At 40.2% G+C, this 24,337-nt stretch overlaps 1 protein-coding gene across 7 annotated transcripts in view; it reads left to right on the forward strand.

Annotated features, from left to right (window-relative positions):
- Positions 1 to 24,337, forward strand: part of NRP1 (neuropilin 1) — a 126,247-nt gene that overhangs the window by 94,165 nt on the left and 7,745 nt on the right. For 3 of the 7 annotated variants that reach the window (XM_007667815.4, XM_029077338.2, XM_029077337.2), the window contains 6 exons: positions 690 to 1,021; positions 4,131 to 4,275; positions 7,365 to 7,469; positions 14,042 to 14,101; positions 19,364 to 19,501; positions 23,594 to 23,868. In XM_007667815.4, coding sequence (XP_007666005.2) covers positions 690 to 1,021; positions 4,131 to 4,275; positions 7,365 to 7,469; positions 14,042 to 14,101; positions 19,364 to 19,501; positions 23,594 to 23,868 — 1,055 coding nt within the window. The remainder of the gene's footprint in view (positions 1 to 689; positions 1,022 to 4,130; positions 4,276 to 7,364; positions 7,470 to 14,041; positions 14,102 to 19,363; positions 19,502 to 23,593; positions 23,869 to 24,337) is intronic. The other 4 variants (XM_029077339.2, XM_007667816.4, XM_007667817.4 and 1 more) reach the window with 3 other exon arrangements.

The raw sequence follows: 24,337 nt of genomic DNA on the forward strand, positions 1-24,337 counted from the left end.
AGTTTGAAAGTTAAAGAAGACTGTACAAGATAGAAAATTGCGGATTTTCAAAAAGGCAACATTTTTTTCTTAGGAATTTAATTGAGAAATTAACCATGATGTTAGCATTTAGGTAGGGGACTCTTAAATTTTGAAGATTTTGTTCATTTCTTCTCTCATACTTTTAACCTTTCCAGGGTGGATCTGGATATGGCTGAAACACAGAAAATGGGCTGGGAATTTTGTGAGGTGATCTCACTCCTATTAGTTAGAATTAAACATTCCTCTGTACCCTAGATATTCTGCTCTGGCTGAAAATAGAAAAAAAGATATATTTTTAGATATATTAGGGTTTGTTTATAGGACTATAAACAAATTGAATTGGTTCAGTTAGCCCTTATAAATTCGGAAGATTGCCATTTTATTGATTAAAAAAGATTCAATGAGAAGCAGTACGGCCCAGTGGTTAGAACCCAGGCCTGGGAGTCAGAAGGGGTTCTAATCTCAGGTGTTCCACTTGCCTGCTGTGTGACTTACGGCAAGTCACATAACTCCTCTGGGCCCTAGGACGGGGACTGTGTTCAACCTTATTAGCTTGTATCTACCCCAGCGCTTAGTACGGTACCTGCCATATAGTAAGTGCTTGAGAAATACTATTACTATTATTGATAATAATAAAAAAATTTTTTTAATAAAATCTAATTCCACAGATTTCCCCTGTTCTGGAATGTTGGGCATGGTTTCTGGACTCATTTCTGACTCACAAATCACAGCCTCAAATCAAGCAGATAGAAACTGGATGCCCGAAAATATTCGGCTCGTAACCAGTCGCTCGGGTTGGGCACTGCCTCCTGCTCCTCACCCGTATGGGAATGAATGGCTTCAAATAGACCTGGGGGAAGAGAAGATTGTGAAGGGAATCATCATTCAGGGAGGCAAGCACAGAGAAAACAAGGTATACATGAGAAAATTCAAGATTGGATACAGCCACAATGGCTCAGACTGGAAAATGATCACAGATGACAGCAAAAGGAAGACTAAGGTGAGAAAGACGAGATAGTCCTTGCTTTGCTTCAGGTGGAACTGTGCATTTTGGCCAAGGAGTGATTGAGTAATTGTGTGAAATGGTTGAATTTAGCTTACATTTTTCATTTCACAACCCCAACACATCTGTACCAGAGTAGAGTTGATTTTGTGGAAAACTATCATATCCCCTCGTGACCTGTTCTGTAGAGCAAAGAAGGTTATTGTGGGGAATGTTCTCATCACTTCCACTCGAATGTGTGGAAGTTTGTTTGATAAAGTGATTCAGGCAGAAGTTGGAGACTGGAAACATAAACTTCAAAATGCTTCCTCCTCCCACTTGTTCCAGATGTGTTGACTCCACAGAGACAAGGCTCGTCTCCCATGTGGAACTAGTCAGTACATCAGGCCAACTACAGAACTTGTATTTTTAGAAATGGGAAAATTTTTCTCAACTTCCCCCCTTCCCTATCAGTAACTCTTCTTTTCCTAAAGTATTTTCACTATTAGTTAGGTTTAGATGGGTAATCTTGCCTCTCGTTTCTCTCCATCTTTCCTTCCTTTTTCTATTTTAATCACAATTCCCTCACAAGTACCCCCCTTTCATTTTGAGAAAAAAATAAAAGAAATATCAAAAATGTCATTAGCTGAAAAACATATCTCTTTTCACAGCATCGTGAATTGTGACTTCATTGTTGAGTGTGAATATGGTGTGAATCAACAACTTCATCTCACTGCTGACTTGATAAAGTGTCTATTGTTTTGACATATTCTTCAACAGCGTGGTTCTACACTCTGTACCATATGCTTTTGATATGATGCGCCGTATGCTTCTTGGTCTTTTGTTATCTAATGCAAGCTTTGCAATCAAGTTTAAATCTAGCAACCTAAACAGAAAATGAGTGTGGGATTTCATTTCTAACTCAGAGTTTTAAACATCCTAAACCTTGCTTCAGAAATTAGATTTAGTTCTTTTATTAAAGCACGCATTAGCCCAACAGCATTATCCTCCTTGAATATGCAAAATATAAACTCAACCTCATAAGTTCTTTACATTCTACTTACAGTGACTATGCCTAAAAATTCTCCCTACAACAAAAATTCTGAAAGCAAACAGATCCTAATCAATCCAAAAATTTTAAATATCCCAAGATTCACGCTTTTAATGATTTAATTGAATACACCCTATATTTAATTGATAAATTAGGCAGAACTGTCTGGAATGCTAACTCTGATAGCTTTGGTGAGTGGTAGAAGTGCCATGTGTGATATATTTGGGGCAAAAGAGCATGGCACCATTCACAGGGTTTAAATCTCACCTTTCAAAGGCAATAGTGTAAGATGGGAAGCAAGCCGAAACATTTAGAGCAACTATTCTTATCAACAACACAGAAAAGCTATAGCCTCCCTAAACCTGATTTGTCCAAAGAAAAGATCAATACCTAATGAAAAAAGCCAGTCAAAATTCTTCACAGATGACCTACATCACCCAGAACAGTAAATCCGTATGAATCTGTCCTTTTCGGTTGTAATAAACATTCACTGTTGATGTCTCTCAGAATTCAGCTTTCATTGTCACATGTTTTTGCTGAGATTATGAAGCGAGTCCAGAATTCCAGAGGTATGGCTGTCTTCCTGTTTGACTGCCTTTGATGAAGATTTTTGGAGCTTTGTTAATGTATAAAAAACACTAACATATAATAATATATTCTTCATTATAAGTAGTATCTTTCTGACAACAAATTAATTAGGGCCCAAGTAATAGTGGGGATAAAATATCCATTTCTAGCGGGTATCTGAATTCTCAAAGATGTGGCCAACACACTGTTATTTACCCATGAGAACCGCTAGTGGCCATTGCAAGGGTCTGGGATTCCTGTAATGGCGATAGACTCCTAACTGATAGCTTCTCTGAAACAGCGAAGCTATTTCTAGAATATGCTGCTCAAGCATTAGTGGATGTATTTGTGACCAAGACCCACAGTTTCGCTCCAAAAGAGGGGCTTGCTGCACAGTCCAGCATTTTTCCATGCAAATGGAAACCACCTAAACCCCAAAGGAAATGTGGGGATCTGAGATCCCAAGGAACCAGCAATGGCAAGTCTTCCACCCACTTCTTCTGCCCCAGTATGCTCCCTGAATGGGGCAAAATGGACTGGCCAAAGCCACTGCTCTGTCTGCCTTTGAATCAGGAGGCCAAACTTATCAAAATCAGCTCTGGCTGTTCTCATTAATGCACAAATAAACCTTGGGGCTATGCTGAAGCTCCTTAAAAATGCACTTTAAAGCAGGCTTTTAATAATGTTGGTATTTGTTAAGTGCTTACTACGTGCAGAACACTGTTCTAAGCGCTGGGGTAGATACAGGGGAATGAGGTTGTCCCACCTGAGGCTCACAGTCTTCATCCCCATTTTACAGATGAGGGAACTGAGGCACGGAGAAGTGAAGTGACTTGCCCACAATCACACAGCTGACAAGGGGCAGAGGCTTTTATTTCTATCATGATTCAGTTGTCCTCACATGAATTTGAAAAGTACATGCACAGTCACTTAGAACAGAAGAAGCTACTTCCTTTCCTACATTGAGATGTTTCTTTATCTTCAAATAGCTTTGGAGGGAAGGCAGCTTTTTTTGCTTTTTTAAAATAAACTGCAGTTTCATTTTTCTAGCCATGCTAGCTCCTGCCCTTCAAGAGACAAAATCTTATCAAAGCTAGAGCATTCTCATTCGGGAGAATCAAATTGGAGTTTTCAGCTGAATTGTGGGGTTATTTTAACCACTTAAAAGGTGGCAAGATCTGGTCCTCAGTAATCTTTTTTTTTTAACTCAGGAAGTGCTAAAAATGTCAACCTGCTAAACCACACATCAGAGTGTCATCTAGAAACGTGTCTCATTAAGCACTCCACTCTTGTTAATACTTCAATAGATGCTACTAAGCTTCCAGAATAATGGCATGTGTCACTTTACTGGGAAGGTTTAACTACCTGTACCCTCTTCGTTTAAGAAAGAAACGTCAGTCATATATTGAAGGGAAGAATGTGGCCTATTACTACTCAGATAGTGGGGACCTAAAGGAGAGGCTGAGTGGAAATGTCTCTTTAACAAGTGGTTTTTGTGTTCTTTCACAGTCTTTTGAAGGCAATACGAACTATGACACACCTGAGTTACGTTCCTTTTCTCCCATTTCTACCCGATTCATCCGGATCTTCCCTGAAAGAGCCACTCATGGAGGACTGGGACTAAGAATGGAACTTCTGGGCTGTGAACTCGAAGGTAATTATATTTCCAGGGATGGTGTGAGGTTTCTTTTTTTTTCTTTTTTTTCCTTCCCAAGGTTCTTGGTACCCAGTGCTGCATACCAGCTTTTTCCATAAGGTTAGCAAACTGTCATGGTCCTTCTGGACTGCCAGTCTTGCTCATTGACCCATCGTAGAGGGTAGAAATACAAAATGGGATGAAGCCCCCTACCTTTAAAAAGACCATAGGGAATCACTCTACCCATCCAGATACCCACTAACATTCTCTCCTGCAGAGGCACTTGGAGAAGGTGCCCAGATGCCCACATCTCCAATATTTACCTGCTCCTTCCTGGCTCCAAGTCCCAACACCAGGGCCTAGAGACAAGAAGGGGTGGGGAACCCAGAAGTCACTAACTGGGAAGTGAATTAGACATGGCGCTGTGGGAGCCTGAAGGATCCCCTGCTTCTGGTCTGGCACCCTCTCTCCAATACTTGGTGCTATGATATCAATTCCTTATTGGGCCACTTTGAGTGTTACAGGTGTTGTCCTTCTTTCTGGGTGTTGACTGGTCTCATAATCAAGTAGTTCCCTGGTAGTTATTTTCTTCATTTCGTATCTTGTATGAATTTTTGCACCACAAGAGCAACATTCAGCTGTCATGGACTGCTGGTGAGCCCACTTTGTTTCGGGTGAGGCAGGCAATTTTTAGGATCACCTATTCTGGACTTCTTCTCCATACATGGAGAACCCTCAGATGTTTGGGGTGCTACTGAATGATGCTGCTCCTGCCTGTCCAGTAACTGGACCAGTATTCTGGATTTCCTATTTACATTACACTGTGCTTAGGGAAGGGTAGAAGGTATTCTACTGTCAGTATGACATGCACTTTCAATACATGCAAAATAAGCCAGTCTACTCCTAAACTTTATAATAGTTCTTCCAAATTTACAATATCCCCAAAGGCTATTGAATTTTCTAAATACTCCATCTAAATCCAGTGTTGGAGAACCAGATGGGAACCAGGTGGAACAAGCTGTAGGTGTATTCATTCACCCAAACAGGGACCATGGTCTCCAAGAAATGAAAGCTTGCTACAATTAGCTGGCTCATTTTGTTTTGACTTTGACCAGGATGCCTGTTTGGGGAGTTAGAGGGAATGGAATGGGCAGAAAGATTAGTTCAGCATAGATTTTCCACTGGGCATCTTTAGCAAATAACTTGCCTGTAGATAGGTCTAGAAATTAGTAAGATTGGTAAAATGATGGGGGATCAGCTGAGAGCAAAGAGAAATCTATTCCTGAGGAAGGAAAGACCAAATCCTTATTTCTCTCACTGACCCTATATGAAGGACTGGTTTACATTCTTCTTGTTGCACTTTGAACTCCTCCTGAAAACTCTATGGGATGCAACACTTTAGACCTTACTTGATTCCAAGCAGAATTTCCCTTCTCTAACTCATTCAGAAGTATTTATTGAGCGCTTACTATGTTCAGAGCACTGTACTAAGCTCTTGGAATGTACAATTTGGCAACAGATAGAGACAATCCCTGCCCAATGATGGGCTTACAGTCCAAGATACTTGAAGGCAGGCACCATATCTTTTATAGCCATTGTACTTTCCCAAGTGCTTAATATAGTCCTCTGCACATAGACCCATAATAAGAACTGTTGATTCAATGATAAAGGATACACTGAAATAATCTGGTAACAGAGATAGAGTGAATTTAAGCTCTTCAGTCAACTGATACAATATAAAAGGAGCAGCAACTGCTCAGTGGAAGCAATGGTTTGGATTCTCTGTATTGAATATACTGATCAGCTTCTGGGTGAGCCATGAGTAAACTGCCCGGGCCTTTTATAAAATCTAAACCAAACAAATAAGTAGTCCATGTATTATCAGTGTTTCATGATTTCCTATTCATCATCTGTGGGTGTGTTTGGAGTAAGACAGATCTGATAGAAATCCACAGAACGTTTAATCACAAATAGTGTCCATTTTATTTTAATTTATTTTTTTATTGAGAAGGTAGCGGATCCTAGAAAATTTCCACTGGCCAGAAGCTCTGAAAAAGCAGGTTTCTCTCTCCACCTTGAGCCACAGCTTGTCTGTTTTTCAGACATCAATAGAAATGTAGTTTATCTCAAGTCTTGTAAAGTGAAATGTAATACTGAAAACTGTAAAATATTAAACAGATTGCTGAAATGAGTAACAGGCTGAAAAAGGGAAAAGACTGAACTAAATTTAAAGAACTTCAAAAGGAATTTTTGATTAATGTTGGCTACCTTTCAACTACAAATTCAAAGGTATAGGGATACCTTCCCACAGTGGAATGCAATTCTTTGGAAGTTAAGGAAAAATGACACCGGAATATCCAGAGACAAGTCCTCTCACACACCTGCTCTAAATATAAGGATTATATATTACTAAGTGTTTTGGAAAGTTACATGTGAGGCATTAAAATGGCACTTTTTATAAAAAGTAAAAGAAAAGATGTTGTCTATCCTATTTAGGAAAGGTAGACTAAATTGAGAGTAGACTGAAATTTATAAAATGTTGGTGATGTAAATGTTAAGTGCTGATGATGTCAAGTGAATTATCCAGCACCTGGAGGTAAAACTTAATAATGAAGGAAAATCCTTTCAGAAAAGATATCTTCCTTCTAAGTTGTCTTAGTCCAGCTTTATGTATTGCTATTGTGAGAGTTCATGGCCTCTGAAATTTGGGGCAGTTATACATTGGATTGGTAATTTGACTCACCGACTTGGCTGATTTACCTAGCTAAAACTCCCAAAATTTCCCAAAAGGAAATTGCATATTGTCCCCAATCACTTAAACCCATACTCTTTGCTTCATTCCATTACAGATTTTCTTGCAGATGCAACTGCTGTTGAAGGACTCGGGAACACATTTGAAACATTTATCTTGCCTATTCTAGTTATAAAAGTTTTAGTTTAGTCATCCCCTTAGAATGTAAGCTCTGTGTGGTCAAGGAACCTGTCACTTTGTTATTCTGAACTTCCCAAGTGCCTTGTATGATGCAGTGTCCCAAGTGGGTGCTCAATTAATTCTATTACTACGATTACTGCTAACGTGAGACTGTAATCTCTGGCTCTCATTTCAGCACCCACAGCTGGACCTACCATTTCAAATGGGAATCCAGTGGATGAATGTGATGATGACCAGGCCAACTGCCACAGTGGAACAGGTGATGACTTCCAACTGACAGGTGCAGAAACCATCTTCATTTCATTGCACTGCCATTATAGTTCCTGTCATAGTGTATGCCAATTAACGTCTGTTTGTCTGAATCTAATCAGTGTCCGTAGAACTGCATTAACACCCAACCAGTAGTGACAACTACGTTGAAACATTTACATCTTCATTTTAATGTTCCATCCCAAAGGTTTGTTTTTGTTATGTACTAACTGTCATTTTAAGATATAGGATGGGGAACCACTAAACTTATAGACTATAATCAGAGCCACATCCTAATATATTAAGTTCAGGGTCAGAGCTTATAAAAGTCTTCATCTAAAAAAGGGAACCACTGAATTTTTCCACATGAATGAATCCTGAAGTTAAATCTTTTAGTATGTTTATTCTTTTGTTCACATGACTACAAATTAAGACTGTGAGCAATGTCAGGCTTCTAGTTTCCAAAAGGCTTTTCAGATAGAACGGTACCAAAACAATTATTAAAACAATGTATCACAAATAACCTGGTGAATCCACCACTTGAATCCCTCCCACCACAGGTAGGAGAGTGGATAGCCTGTTACATAAGGACAGGATACCTTTTGTGTGTTTGGTGATAAGGGGGTGGGGGGTGAAGAGTGTCTGGCCATACAGGTGGAATGTAAACCTTAAACAGGGCCTAGGATGGATCCAGAAGTGACAATCTGCTGTTAGCTCTTTTCTCAGTTTGTTGCAACTGCTTTTGAGTGTTGATTTTCTATGTCCCTTTCAAGTTGGTCAAAATCAAGTTGCATTGAGAGTTTTCTCCTGTAGCTTACAACATCTAGAGGAGCGAAGCCAGAACTGATCATTTTCAGTTCTTACATCACCTTCTCTCTGTATAGCAGAACCATCTAGGGGGCAGTTCCAGCCCTGAAAACTCCAGAATATTACCTACAACAGTCTGAGGCACAGAGAGGAAAATGCCGTGTCTGAGATTCCATGTGGCCTAGTGGAAAGAGCATGAGCCTTCGAGTCAGAGGACGTGCGTTCTAATCTCAACTCTTCCAATTGCTTGCTGTGTAACCTTGGCCAAGTCACTTAACTTCTCTTTGCCTCAGTTACCTCGGCTGTAAAATGGGGATTAAATCCTTCTCCCTCCAGTTTAGACTGTGAGTCCCATGTAGGGCAGGGACTGTGTCCAACCTGATAAACTTATATCTACCCCAGTGCTTAGAACAGTGCTTGACACATAGTGCTTAAAAAGTACCATTTAAAAATGTACAAAGGCAGAGGAAAAGTTAGGGAAATAAGAAAAATATAATTATTCCCATTGGGAAGTTGGCCTGGGCATGATAATTTTCATCCTTTTCCTACAATGCTCTTGAGGGATCCTTTATACTCTCCATGAATGGAATCCAAGTTCACATTTCATGTAAAATTCATTTTAAGAATGAATTTAAGAATCGTAAATCATTAAGATTAAATAAGAGCTATGAGATGCTGATTTGCCCATCAGTAATTTTCTGTGATCTTCAGAGATGCCAAAAAGCAGTGACATGTTGGACTTGCATAATTAATTTTCCAAGGTAATGCCAAAGGAAGCACCACAGGAGCTCACAATAGCATCATGCTATTGGTTACAGCATTAATATCTTTGTAAATTTCCCATAGTTCTTCCCCAATTAGAAGGGACCAATCCTCCTACATAATCTTCCCTCTGTGCTTATCATTCCTCCCACTGTTAGCAGAAAGGTTCATGTTCCAAGGTAGAATGTACAATAATAAAATCTAGTGCAGAAATTGTACTGTAATGGCTGCATATTTGTTTAAAACACAGCTTAATAGTGTGCTGAGCTCTCTGGGACCCAGAATTACAAATGTATGTGCATTTAGTAGCTACAACCTAAATTTCTCTTCCTTTAAGTGCAAACTATATGAAAGTTCTCTTTCTTCCCCATTTCCTTGATCTACAGAATAGTCTATTTTCAATCTTACAAACATTGCTTGAGAGAACTCTGATTCATTTTAAGTAACAGCTTCAAAATAGAAAACCTTGAGCAGGTAACAAAAGTCATTTCAGGATTCGACTCCTTTTGAACCTTTGCACTATTTTCTGTCAACAGCATGCTACAAGCAAGTATAATACACGTCCATGGTGGGCCACCTTAGGAAAAGAATTGACTGAAGTAATCACAGAATCCCCTTTTCATTTAGAGATTTCTGGATGAGGCTTTTTTTCTCTATAATTCACTAAAAGGGTTTGTTGGTATTGATTGAAAAAAAGCTTCATTTCTAAGCTTTTTAGAAGAACAAAAAAAACTTCTTATTTTTGCATTTCAACATTATTGAACCACCTGAAATGAAATGCTTTGAATTAAATGGCTATATATGTCAGCCTGAAGCAAATTTTATATGGCAAAATGTTGCCAGTCACTGAGTACTCCCTAGCCTCAATGATGCAGACTAATGGTTCTGTAAGCACCCTTCCAGATCATTTATCATGTATATATAAAAACATGTGTCCTCTCAAAGTTTTTACTTATGAGAAGACCAAATTCCAACTTCCCTGGGAGATAGACATCTCTCATTGCCTCTAAAAATGTATATATGTGTGGAGCCATGAAAATAATGATTGGACCAAGTGCCCCAAGCATTCAGGAAATCAGTCATTAGTTCTAAGTTAGAATGTATATACTCCATCTCCCTTTATATACTCAGTCCTGAAGGGAAACTCTATGCATATTTGCTGCAAACCAATGCATGGATACTTTTAGCCTAGTGGTGTGGAACAGCAGAAGAATTAAACATGAACATATCTGTATACAGGGACAGAATAGATAAATATTCAGACATATCTGATAAGGCTAAAAGAGTGTGGTGAAATGAGCCAGTACAAATCTAAATGCTTAGACCTACCTCAGTTACTGCTTGACTGTGTGTGACTCAGGCTGTTACTCTCTCTCAGGACCCCTTCTAATGCAGTGGAGATTAAAAATACCTCTCTACTTACCAGAGCAATTTTTGAAGATAAATAATGCGGTCTAAGTGAAATGTTCTAGTTTTTTGGAAATGGAAAGTAGTGTATAAATCTACAGATGTGAACAAACACACAACTATGATTTTTGAGCTAGTTTCCCCACTTTTAAAGGAGAAGATTTGGGGAAGTTATATTGGGTTTCCCCTTATGGTGACGGAGAGAAATTTGTAGTAATTACTTTTTTCTGAATCCTTTATTAAAGTTTCCCACTTCTTCAAAAAATACAAGATAATAACACATTAAATAAATTGTTCAGTAGGATCACAAAACCACACATCATTTTTAATTGTGATACATCCAAATTACACTAGATATATTATTCCTTGTCCCAGCCATTGCTCCCTACCGATCTACCTTCTGCACACACACAGTTATGAGGGTTGGTGGAAAAAATAGCAATGGGGGCAAGAAGCGAAGAGACTTCTCTTTCACCATCATCACAGAGAGGTGATGTTGAGTCTCTCCATCAGCTGAAGCCTCCAAATTCTGCACACTGGCTTTGGAGCCACAGGGAGCAGTGGGTGACCACCATTTGCCTTTGCACACAACTCAAAGAGCCTGCCTTCCGGTAAGAGATCATTCTGGTATTAGGGAGGTTTTTTTCTTTGCTACCAAAATAACCCTGGATGCTCACAATGACTCAGAGGTGGCACCAAGTGTCGGGAGAGGACATGCTAATAAAGTTCTCACTGCTCGCTCTGACACCACCAAGATGGTCACAGTAGGGGAAAGGGGACCCTGGGAGATTTGGAAGTTAGAGGGAAATGGAGGAAAGTAGGGACTGGTTAGGGAACAGGAAAGTGGGCAAAGACTAATATGAAATGAGGAACGAGAGAGGAAAACAAATGGAGGTAGGTGCAAAGAACGAAAGAAACTGGGAAAAAGAGGACCATGATAATCAATCAGTTGTATTTACTGACCACTTTTTTTGTAGAGAACACTAAAATAAGCACTTGGGAGAATACAATATAACAGAGTTGGTAGACATGTTCTTTGCCCACAACAAGCTGACAGTCTAGAAGGACGGGGCAGTCTAGTGGGGAGGACATTAATATAAATTAATAAATTATGTATATAAGTGCTGTGGAGCTGAGGGAGGGGTGAACAAAGGGAGCAAATCCAGGTGCAAAGGTGACACAGAAGTTGAGTGGGAGAAGAGGAAATGAGAGCTTAGGGAAGGCCTCTTGGAGGAGATGTACCTTCAATAAGGCTTGACGGTGGCGGGAGAGTAATTGTTGGATTTGAAAAGGGAAGGCGTTCCAAGCCAGAAGCAGGTTGCGGGCAAGAAGTCAGCGGCAAGATAGACGAGATTGAGGTGCAGTGAGTAGGTTGGCATTAGAGGAGCAAAGTGTGTGGGCTGGGTTGTACTCCCATGAACGTTTCCCAGATCTCAGCTAGCTGGCCCTCATTAATCTTTACTCTGCCATTTTGTCTCATATTCTTCCACCGGAATCCTCAGAATAGCCACATGAAAGGGCTGTGGTTGCTCAGCCCTGGAATCCAATCACAGAAATTCTCACTAGACACTCATTTGGGGAGGACAGGGAAATTATGTTTATTACAGTATTTCTACACTACTGCATACAGGTGGTGGCAGTGATTTAATTTTTCTTTCTTTTGTCACCAATTTGTTTTTGAAAAGAAATTGCAGTTAAAAGGGTGTTTATTCCCTTAACTGCAACTGCACTTAAAAATATGAATGGATGCATATGGGAAGAAATCATATTCTCAGATACAGACTTGCCAAGATGAAAGTCAGCCCCTGTAAAGGTACTCATTTGAAGTCATTAGTTGTTACAGTTAATTTCAAAGGCACCAGAAGGCACTAGAAGAATTTCACTTTAGACCTCCATGTACCTGAGAGCAAAATTTGGCTCACAACCCCCAGCATTCATGTAAAACTGATAATGAAGATCATTTTTAAAAATGAATTTTCACCTTGAGTCATTCTCCACTTAGGCCATCAGAAACATAATGCTAATGTACCTTGGCTCACCTCCAATTCTACCATTACAAACTCACCTTCTTAACCCACAATACATATTATTCTTCCTTTCCAGGAACTGCCACATTGAGACTTTGTTCATAGGTGAATAAGCATTCAGCATGTTTACTGGAGGGAGAGAGTATAACATGACTCAAAGCTGCCCTAGATCATCTCAAAAAAAATCTTCAGAACATTCCAAGGGCATACACAGTTCCCTCCCTCTGCTTCACCTGTGAGGAGGGCACTGTATTTGCTTGTTCTATATATAAATGGAATGTCAGTGGGCGCTCCTGGCTCAGAACACAGCCCACACAGGAGCTGGATAGTATTTAAATTAGCCCTGTGGGTATCTGAAATTATTTGTAATAAACTCTCCATCCTCTCACTTCCTACCCACCAACTATGGAAAATGTAAATTTACTTAGTCCAGATCTGTTTTACTGAGAGGCAGTTGTTCTGGACAGTAAATAGTAACAGCCTCAACCACATCTTTTAAAATGAAATGCTTTGGGACTGTAAGAGAGATAGAGCCAGTGGACGGTTTAGATGTAGAATTATGAAAGCAAGGTGAAATGAGGGGCAGAAAGGAAGGCTTGGATCTCTCAGAACCTCTGCCCTGCTCCATACCCCTATACTTCCTTCCTCCAACAGGCCAAATTATTTGGAGAGGTGGTGGCAAGAGGGTTCTTTCCTTCCCCTCTCTCCCACAACCACCTGCGACTACGGAGCATTTCATACACTGGATGAAATAATTTTATAGAAAAATAAACTTCACTCTCAAGAAAGTTCCACTGCAGCTATGCCAATCCCCACATTTTCAACCGAGGACCATAGGGAGTTAGCCAGGGGATTGCCATTAAAGTTAGTCATGTAAAACACCACAAAATTACTTGAAAGGTACACATCTGGGTCAGACATAAAGCTACACTTTCAAGTAAATTCAAAGGCAACTGCTCTGTACTAGTCTCTAGCACCTCATTGCAACTAGAACGGTGACTTACATGTTTTAATTTATATCAGAGCCTCAGATAATGAATAGGTTTTAAGTGGGTTCATCTTAAAATTTATTTTTCAGGGTGATAATCTGTGGATTGTACGCACTTTGTCGAGGGTGAACGGCATAGTGGATAGAGCATGGACCTGGGAATCAGGACGTTGTGGGTTCTAAACCTGGCTCTCCCACTTGTCTGCTGTGTGACCCTGAGCAATTCACTTCACATCTCTGTGCCTCAATTCCCTCATCTGTAAAATGGAGATTGAAACTGTGAGCCCCATGTGGGAAAAGGACTGTGTCCAACCCGATTTGCTTCTATCCACCCGAGCGCTTAGTACAGTGCTTGGCACACAGTAAGCGCTTAACAAATACCATTATTATTATTATTATCTATTCATCTGCGTGTCTATATGTTTTATATATTTTTACATATATTGCTTTAGCAAGTGTCATGGCATCAATAGGCATACAGTTGCACTTTATATGAAAAGTGCAAACCTAAGTAGCATATACACAAACAACTTTGGTTAAACATTATTTCAAGTCATTGATAATGTTGCCCTCTTTTCTTTCTGATGCATTGTTCTGTGTTTTGTATTTCAGGTGGTACCACTGTGCTGACCACAGAAAAGCCTACAGTGATAGATAGTACAATGCAAACAGGTACAAAAACCTCTTCTTTATTGAAAAAGTAATTAATTCCACCCCCTAATCACGATCCCCAAAAGAGTTCAGGATTCAGTTCCACTCGAAGTCTCGGAAGTAACGAAGCAGCATCTGGTCTCGATGCTCTGTACAGTAAATATTTTTCTCCTCTCATCCACATGTATATGCAGCAGGGAGTGAGACTTCCTTCTCCATCAGTGGTTGCCAAATGGTGACAATCTCGGCTCTCAACTAAACTAACGGAGGAACATAGCATACTTTGTTTAACCGCAGCACATCTATGACATGGACTATGTTTGCAAACGCTAGGGAAACGGAGTCTCAGAGGCAGCCTGACTATTTATTTTCCTCACAGTTCTGTAAAACCAAGACAGGCAAAGTTTGTCAGTTTTCCCTGCCGCAGAGTTGGCAGTGTTACAGAAATGTTTCCAGTAGGCGTGCCACGAACTGGGGCTCAGGAAACCACTGCTATATAAATGTGCACTAGAGGAAAACACTGTTGAGGCACCACCTCCTCATCGTTTTATTAATAGAAAAGGTAATGATTTTGAAAGTCCTTAGTCTGCAGATCATCAGAGTTAATCAAACTTAGGATGTGGCTGTGTGTGTGTGTGTGTGTGTGTGTGTGTGTGTTTGTTTGTTTAAGAATCTGTATGATTTTTCCTCACACAGAAACATCCAGAAAGGCAAGATGATCGTGCAAGCAGGCGGGGGGGGGGGGGGGGGGGGGGGGGGGGGGTGTTTTTCAAACTTTAAGTTAATCATTATAGTTTTAAGGTGAACAGGTCAGTTTTTCAGCTTCTCCCATTTCCTTTATTAAAGGGCCATCAGCTGTGGCCTCCACAAAAATGTATTAACTGTGTGTGGTGTATATCAGTGTTTCCTCATAAGGATGACACCAGCAGGCTGAACTAAAAGCAGAAAGGACTGGACTAATTAGTCTTTTCCTTACAGGACATTGTCACCGTTGACCTGATTAGGCTGCAATACAAATTTATCCTAAGGAATTATTGTTGCAGTTAACCCTAAATATCCGGGCTGCACACATCAGGTTTACAAACTCTTTCTACCACAGAACCTTAACCCTTCTTACCACCTCAACAACACAGAACAGTTTAAGGAAAGATCTTGGGGCAGATCCTGAAACTTTGATTAGGCTTGCAGTTTTATAAAGACTTCTCTGAGTTATTTGTTTTCCTTGGGAAATTTATCCTACTTTATAACTCTTCTGCCCTCTTTGGAATTCCCTTTGTGGTCAGCCAGAAGGTTGTACAGAGTGAGAACTTGATTATTTACTGTATTAGAAAACAAAGATTGAATGGATGAAGAAAATCCACAAATAATCCTAAAACTTCATTTTAACTAGTGGTCCTTATCTTTATTTTCAGCAAATAGTTATCAGTACTGCTACTAACTAAATTTATTGTTTTGAAATTCGTCTTCTCTTCTTTCTCTTGCTGCCTCTCTGGTGTAGTTGCTAATGAGTAGTGACATGACCTAAGAGTGGATATCAGAAGAGAGGGAGAAAAAGCCAAGTATGGGAATAATGTAAACTCCTGGTGGGCAGGGAACGTGTCTACTAAATCTGTTGTTTTGTAGTCACCCAAGCGCTTAGAACAGTCCTCTGTGCACAGAAAGTGCTAAATAAATACATTGATTGATTAAGAAACAGGATAATCTGTCCCTTCCTGGTCAAAAGTTGACTAGAAGAGCTTTCCTAGTATGAAATATTTTATGACAGGAGAATAACTACCTAACTTCCTACTTATTTACCTAATGAATATGCTCTGGGTGAAATTAACATCATCTTCACCAGTGGTATTTATTCAATACCTACTGTGCGTGAAAGACTGTACTAAACACTTGGCAGAGCAAAACCCTCGATCACTGCCCTCCAGAGGCTTTGCTCAAGTAGTATCTTTTTCTTTCTGGGAATGTGAGTTCTGAAGACTTTCTTTCTGAGAGAAATTGGGTTCACAGTCATCACCCAATTACACTGGAGTGCTGTCATGCCTAAGAGGTTATGGACTCTGCAACCTCTATCTAGATGGTTACATTTTAAAGGTGCTTCAGTAAACTCAGTAGGAATGGAAAGGGATAGTACCAGTCACATGTATTGGTAAAATCAGATATGTTTTACCAAAATAAGTCAAGATGTGATGACCTCAATGCTCTTATAAACATTTTCCTGGTATCAGGCCTCTAATACTCTGGTGATACACAAATGTTTCCAAACTAACATCACCTTCTCTTATCTGAGCCAGTGAGATATAAGGCATGTGCTGGGAGTCAAGGAAGCTCTGACTCTCACTAGAAATTAATTCCTCATGTGCTGAGTGTTAACGATTCAATTGTGAGCAAGATTTGCCTAGGAAGTACAGATGGTGCTTGCTCTCTGAGACTGTAAATTTATTTTAAATATGGAATGGTTTTTGCTTCTATTTTTTTTAAGTCAAGCCAGGATTTAGCTACACTCTTCCCATTGACAGTAATCAGAGTTGGGGGTTGCGGTGCCTGTATAATTTTTTTTGAAGACGTAGTGAAGATTTACTAAACTAAACATGTTCATGTTTTATTTGCATTAAGGACACTTTAGGTCTTTCAGTATTTTTCTGCTCATGCCTAAAGTTAAACTTTAAGCCATGGTCCCCATCCTCAAATACCTTCCTTTTATCACTTTCCCCAAACTAAGGAAACAAAAGCAGTAAGTTATATTTTCATGTGGCAGAGAGAGAAGAGTTAAATCAGGCTATTGCATTTGCATGTTTGAGAATCAGAGGATTCAATAGGATATTGAGAAAATCTAACTTCAGGTCTAGTTGGTTCAGCACAAAACTGAACTTGTTTAATTTGGTAAAAGTGTAGACAACCCCATGATTCAGCATCATACTTGAAGTTCCAGCATCACTCAGGCCAACTTTTCACACATCCATGGTTTTCTAGTGGATTACTGGGACTCGAATCCTCTCAGCTCTCCTCAGAATTCAGCACAGGCACAGAAACATCACATTTAGGCATTAGTGCCACCTGGAACTAAGCCTGAAATCACTTTTGGTTTGGCATGGGCATATTACTGATCTGCCCATCCTCTGCCACATAAAACGGAAAGTCCTTACTATTGGTTATAAAGTACTCAGCTGGCCCTCTCCTACCTTGCCTCCCTGATTTCCTACTGCAGTCCAGCCTGTACACTTCACTTCTCTTGTGCCAGCTTGTTTACTGTGCATCTATCAATGAATCAATCAGTGGTATTTTTGGAGCATTTACTATATGCAGAGTAAATTAACTTCTGAGGTGTTTTAAAGGGCAAAGGAATGGAAAGCGAGAACATATTAGTGATTTCTGTGTTTTTACATCTTCAAAATAGGGAAGTATTTCATCACTCAATGGTATTTATTGAGTGTTACAGTGTGCAGAGCACTGTACTAAGCACTTGGGAGAGTACTATGCAAAAGAATTATCTGACTTTTTAGGTTTCTCAAGTACAATTATATGAACAATTCCCTTATACCCTCTCAAAAATTTTTGATTAAAAAAATTCTATCTCTTGAAGAAACATGAAAGGAATGAAGAAATCAGGGTTACCAGGTTTTCCTAACAGAGTTTTGCAACAACACAATCTAGGGGTGGTAGCAGTTACTCAACCATCAGTATTCATCTGACTGGACCCCAACTGCATAATTCACACTTGTTAGGTAAAGTGTAGTGAAACTTTAGGGTGGTTTTCTCATGCCATGAAAAGTCCTATTTTATATTTATTTTAGCTTGGATATAAAATATAGTTCTCTAGTGACATTATAGCAGTGAAATATAACCCTTTCCCACTAAGTGAAAGACAATAGATTGTTTACAGGTTGTAATTTACTAGATTACTTCTCTAGATTTGAGGTGTCCAAACCTTCAGACCATTGAGTTAGTTGATGACATCGCATAAGGAAGACCAGCCTTCCACCACTTTGAACCAATTGGGTGAGAGGGTGTTTTGGATACCAAAAATGCCAAGAATTTCAACCCTATCAGTGCAATCAATCATTCCATTTGTATTCCCAGAATTATTATAAGGGTAGGAGAATGAAAGGTTAAAGGGGAACAAGCTACTTTAGATAAAATACTTGACAAAGCAAAGCAAAGCTAAAAACAAGATCTGATCTCAGCCAGAACATAGCAAGCGAAATAATGACAGACTTCCCTTGTTGTACATAGGGCTTGTTGTGAAGACTATTTTGAGCTCAATTGGCAAGGTGCCCCATTTGTGTCTCTTCTTTCAGGATTTTCCATTTCAATGCTGCCATCTTGTGGACTGCCAAATCTGATTGAAAAGCATTAAGACAACAACAAGTTCTTCAAAAAAAATGTCTTTTTTACAGGCTAGGGAACTGCATCTACCAGAGTCCTTTATAATGTTGTCAAGTGGCATTTGGTTCTCACCTTAATTTTGCTGCAAATTTCCCTTCAGTACAAAAGGTTTTTATTTCAGGGTTTAAAAAGTTAAACTAAACTGCCCAATAATGGGAATCTGGCATAATCAGAAAATAACTTGGAAGATGAATTGGAGAAAACATTCATGTAAACCAACGCGAGTTTTCTTCCAAATCCCAAACGCATAGTTAAAAAAAAAAGAAATCAAAAACGTATGTCAGCTAGTCTGTGTTACGGTGGTCTATGTTCATGAAGCTCTGCTCCACGGTTTAAGTTAAAAAAAACACACAACCCTCCAGTTGACTGTCATGTCACTGAGAAAGTGTGAATCAGAAAAAGCCTAAGATTCTTGAGCCAGTGTGAAGACAAGAGGTTAAGAAAACGTGGTGACAATTGGTCTAAGCATCCACATTTTTAAGTGTTCCAAACCTTTTGAGGTTGGCAGGTCAATCTCTAATCAAGATACTCTTCATCTGTGGACATCGGTTTCTGTGGTTCTCTCTAAGGGAATTGCTTTCTTTTCACAATAAATATGTGGAAAGAGGTTGAGGACTGCAGTTCTATCACTGAAAGGATTTTTTTATGTAAAACCAATTTGGCATTACCGCCTATAATCAGTTTACAGCCTGATAAAGAATAACTAAATGAGATTTTGAAAACATTTGACATTTCCCAGAATTTTGAGTTCCTGGCAGTCTTGATGCCCTGTGGCCTTCCCAGAATTTTAGCAAAATTTTCCATAGAGTAATCATATTTTCTAGCTGGTCCAAAATTAAATTAGTAATTTTTGCCTTTTCTTTCTTGGGTCTTTTCTCCTTTTCTCCTCCTCTCCCAATGAAGAGTTGCCAACAAATGGTTTTGACTGTACATTTGGCTGGGGTTCTCTCAAGACCATCTGCCACTGGGAACATGACAACCACGTAGAGCTGAAATGGGCTGTGCTGACCAGCAAAACTGGACCGATTCAGAGCCACACAGGTAATCATGGGTGGATGATTTTTTTCGCAAGGAATTTACTTTGGTTTGGAGAAATCTGGGGAATATAGTGATGTATTAATTTATACGTTTAGAAAACCATTTCTTGCAAATAGCTAACTTCCCACTTGACAAGTATAAATGCCAGGCAAGTGGGTAAAGGATGTTGATTTCAGTAGCCTGGGGTGGGGGAGAAATGCAAATTATTTGCATTCATTTGCACATCCCGTGAAGAAGGAAGAACTCTCCTCTGCCTTACCTTCCATGACATTCATTCAGGAATGGCTGACAGCACAAGAGAAGGAACTTTGGGGGTTTTAGGGATTTGTTGCTTCTGGGCATTCTACTCCCCAAGAGTATTATGTCAGAAATGTTCCAACAGATGAAACTTCTTGCAGCTAAATACTTTCCAAGTGCTGCTTATTCATGGGTAGTGGCTCCTGAAAGAAGGTCTCAAGAGGGTGATTTTACAGGTGCTCAGAAACCTCATTAAGAGAAGTTCCCCCCTTGTCGGTACTTCCAGGCAATGAGTCAGTGGGTGCACATATGGCACTGCTGGGCAGAGGGCATTTCATTACTTTCCTGTTTTGCTCTGCCTCTTTCTCCAGTGAGGAGTCATTAAGTTTGCTGGATAGATTTGCCTCTTTATCCCCGCAACCTCCTCGCCTAATGAAAATGACAAGGAAATTAGATAAAATTGGACTCTTTCAATTCCAGGACACTTTGGATTGAATTTTAAGACAAGTAGTTGCAGAAAACTTAAAATACTTTGACTGTAAATGGCACTGTACGTAGAAATGGCATCAAATTAACCAGATGCAATTAGCTGAAGTGAAAGCTGTCATGGTGGAAAAATTGAAGCAAAGTGAAGTGAAATGGCTCAGTAGGATCTGACACTGAAAAGAGGTTAAAAGCTATGTTAGCCAGAGACTGACAAAAGCTAAAAGGCAGGCCGAAGTAAAGCACTAATTGAGACAGTGAAGACAGAGTTCCCGACCCAGAGCTGTGATAAAACCCTTGAAAGGAAAAATAGCTGTACTTTACGAGTAGGGGTATTGGAGAAGTGGTGATTGTGTTAAATTTACAGCTGAAAAAATGCTGCGCCTTAGAAAAGATTTGCCTCTTTATTCAGGTGGCGAACTAGCTCCACTTAGCTTGGCCGTTTCTGCTCCAACTGGAAATAGTAAACTCTACTGTGCTGATAGCAACAGTGGGATTTCAAAGTAATTGAGTGAACCCATTAGTCTGAAAGGTAGTATCCTTTTAAATGAAATAAAAATATTTTTCTGGTCAAAATTGCCCCCCAAAGATTCAGGTTTTAGAGACAACCTCACATGTTTATCAAGTAGCCTGGCTAGTACATTCTTTTATATTTTAAAATTGTCTATTTTAAGGAATTCTCGTGCCTCAAAACCTAGGAGTCTATAATCTAATTCCTACCCTTAAGTATTTAGATTTCCACATTTGTAACTCATCACAGAATAAGTTTGTGAGGTTGAGGTGCCTTGAGTGACTGCTTTCGTGCTTGGGGTTTCTGCATTTTGAGAGGAATCAGAAGGGATTACTCAGGATCTAGTGCAATTCTTGGAGGGTTGGGGAAAAGGCATAGGAAGGAAGGACCTGTGAAATGTGTCCTTGTTGTGATGTAAGGCCTGGCCTAATTATCCTTTATACTATGGAAGCTTTACCCAGAAGCATTTTTAAAGGCATTCACAGTAAGGGAAACCTAGTCTTCAGATGGTCTCTATGCAAACAGGGGGTTCCTGATGTGGGATTTCCAGGTTACTAGAACTGGAAATAGGGTATTGGACACCAGATCTTAATACCTTCCTCAAATCACTTCACAACAACTACCCATTATTTTCAGGATAAAATGAAACTCCTGTTCATTAATTTCAAGAACCTTCAGCAGTCATCTTCACTCTCTACATTCTCCATCCTTCTCAGATCTTAGCTGGATTCATCCCTCTTCTGGTCAAACCCCTTCCCCAGGCCCCCTTTCATTTCAAGAACAACCGCCTTTTTACCAAACATCAAGCCATTTCAATCCCAAACCAACTCATTTATTCAATAGTGTTTACTGAATGTGTTCTGAGTACTATATTAAATATAAGTAAAAGCAAAGGCCCAGTGCACACGTAGTTTACAATTTAATAGCGCTAGTAGTCCTCTGTGGCTCTTAACCTTACATTCTACTGCCCCTTCTCCTCTTGCAACCATGTTTGTTTTTGGTAGTATTTGTTAAGCGCTGTCTATATGCTAGGCATTCTGCTAAGCGCTGGGGTGAATATAAGCTGATTAGGTTGGGTACCCATCAATGTCTCACATGGGGCTCACAGTCTTAGTCCCCATTTTGCAGATGAGGTCACTGAAGCACAGAGAGGTAAGTGACTTGTCCAAAGTAACACAGCAAACAAGTGGCAGAGCCAGGATTAGAACACAGGTCTTTCTGACTCCCAGGCTCTTGCGCTATCCACTAGGCCATGCTGTTTGTCACTTGCTCCCCCTAAGTGGACCCTTAAGAACTTAATTCTTCAGGGAAGCAGCATGGCCTAGTGTTAAGAGCGTGAGACTGAGAATCAGGAGACACAGAATTTAGTTCCTGCTTTCCCTTTGGCATCTTATATGATCTTGAGTTAGTCACTTGACCCCTATGAGTCTTTTCTCATCTGCAAAATAAGAATAAGGTACCTGCTCAACCTACATCTTAGATTGTGAACCATGGGGAAGCAGCATGGCTCAGTGGAAAAGAGCCTGGACTTCGGAGTCAGAGGTCATGAGTTCGACTCCCGGCTCTGCCACTTGTCAGCTGTGTGACTGTGGGCAAGTCACTTCACTTCTCTGTGCCTCAGTTACCTCATCTGTAAAATGGGGATTAACTGTGAGCCTCACGTGGGACAACCTGATTACCCTGTATCTACCCCAGCGCTTAGAACAGTGCTCTGCACATAGTAAGCGCTCAACAAATACCACCATTAGATGGGAAAGGAACTGTGTCTGGTCTGATTATCTTGTCCCCACCCCTGCACATAGCATTGTGCTCAACACATATTCAGCCCTTAGATTCATTCAGAGATTCTTTCAAAGATTCATTCAAAGCACTTAGATTCATTCATTCAAACAATTACATCTTTCCAGTCTTTAGGCCCAAACTGGATTATTGAGTCTGGTTTCAAAGCTCTCCAGGTGTGAGAATCCTACTCAGTTGTCTCTTTCATTGCTATCTGGGAGCAAATCCACCAGCCTACAGCTCTTCCTAACTTCAAAGCCCTTCTGAAATTCCTAATTCTCCAGAAGGTCTTCTCTGATTAATATTTCTTCTCCCAACTACCTCCTTGGCACAATTTACCACCTTTGGACTTACGCACTCTTAACCAGTTCTGTACACATGGAGAAGCAGCATGGCTCAGTGGAAAGAGCATGGGCTTGGGAGTCAGAGGTAATGGGTTCGAATTCCGGCTATGCCACTTGTCAGCTGTGTGACTGTGGGCAAGTCATTTAACTTCTCTGTGCCTCAGTTACCTCATCTGTAAAATGGGGATTAACTGTGAGCCTCACATGGGACAACCTGATGACCCTGTATCTCCCTCAGTGCTTAGAACAGTGTTCTGCACATAGTAAGCGCTTAACAAATACCAACATTATTATTATTATTTGCTACTACTTAAGCACTTGATAAATAGTATTTATTGAGCACTTATGCTATACAGAGCATGGTATTAAACACATGAGAGAGTGTAACAAGAGTGAGCAAATATGACCTCTGTCCTCAGGAAGCTTACGGTCTAGCCAACTGTAAGTTTATCCATCCACATATCCATCTTTCCATTTCTCTTTATCCATCCTAGCTGTATTTACTTTGGGTCGGTCTACCCTGTTATACAGTAAGCTTTTTGAGTCAGGGATCGTCTCTTCTAAGTCTCTCGGGCCTTCCCAAGTGCCTAGTTGAGTGGTATGCCCAGTAACACCTCAGTAAATACTATGGATTGACCGATTCCCTAGGTTACATCCAGGTAACGGGATAGACAACAAATAACAAAAGGCAACGAGAGGTGAAAGTTGGTCCCTATTTCTAATGCAGTCTTATTGCCACAGCAGGAGATGGCAACTTCATCTATTCCCAAGCTGACGAGAACCAAAAGGGCAAGGTGGCTCGGCTCCTGAGCCCTGTCGTCTACTCCCAGAGCTCTGCCCATTGCATGACCTTCTGGTACCACATGTCCGGTTCCCACGTTGGCACCCTGAGGGTCAAACTGCGTTACCAGACCCCAGATGAATATGATCAGGTGCTGTGGACAGCCAATGGCCATCAAGGGAATCACTGGTTGGAAGGGCGTGTCCTGCTGCATAAGTCCGTGAAGCTTTATCAGGTAAAACGGGAGCAATGAACTGGGGACAATGCAGCAACGTTGTAAATTTTCTTCTGCCACCTATAAGGCAGAGGTCAGATTGAGTTCCTTTTGAAAATATGACCTTTGGCAGGTTATGCAAGCATAGAAACGTCTACATTCAAGTAATTCTTGCAGATTCTCTACCTGAGCCTGGGATGTGTTGCTCTGCCAGAAATAATAGTATATTTCATATTTTCTTAGGTGACAGGAATTGAGGCAGTTGGCCGAGAGAGCAGAAAATGCCTCTGTACACTATTTCTGGCTTGTCACAGTGTTTCATCCCTTTCATTGGCCATTCTTTCTAATTTTAAAGATTCTACCAAAAAAGGTGTGAAGTGCTATTCTACACCATTACCACCGAGCTAATAGTGATTGATGAGCAAAGCGTGTGCTTATAAGAAGTCTTGTGAATGTAATTTGTATGCCGCGCTAGAACTGAATAAGCATT

The sequence above is a fragment of the Ornithorhynchus anatinus genome, chromosome 13, assembly GCF_004115215.2.
Source record: "Ornithorhynchus anatinus isolate Pmale09 chromosome 13, mOrnAna1.pri.v4, whole genome shotgun sequence".
Lineage (NCBI taxonomy): Eukaryota > Metazoa > Chordata > Mammalia > Monotremata > Ornithorhynchidae > Ornithorhynchus > Ornithorhynchus anatinus.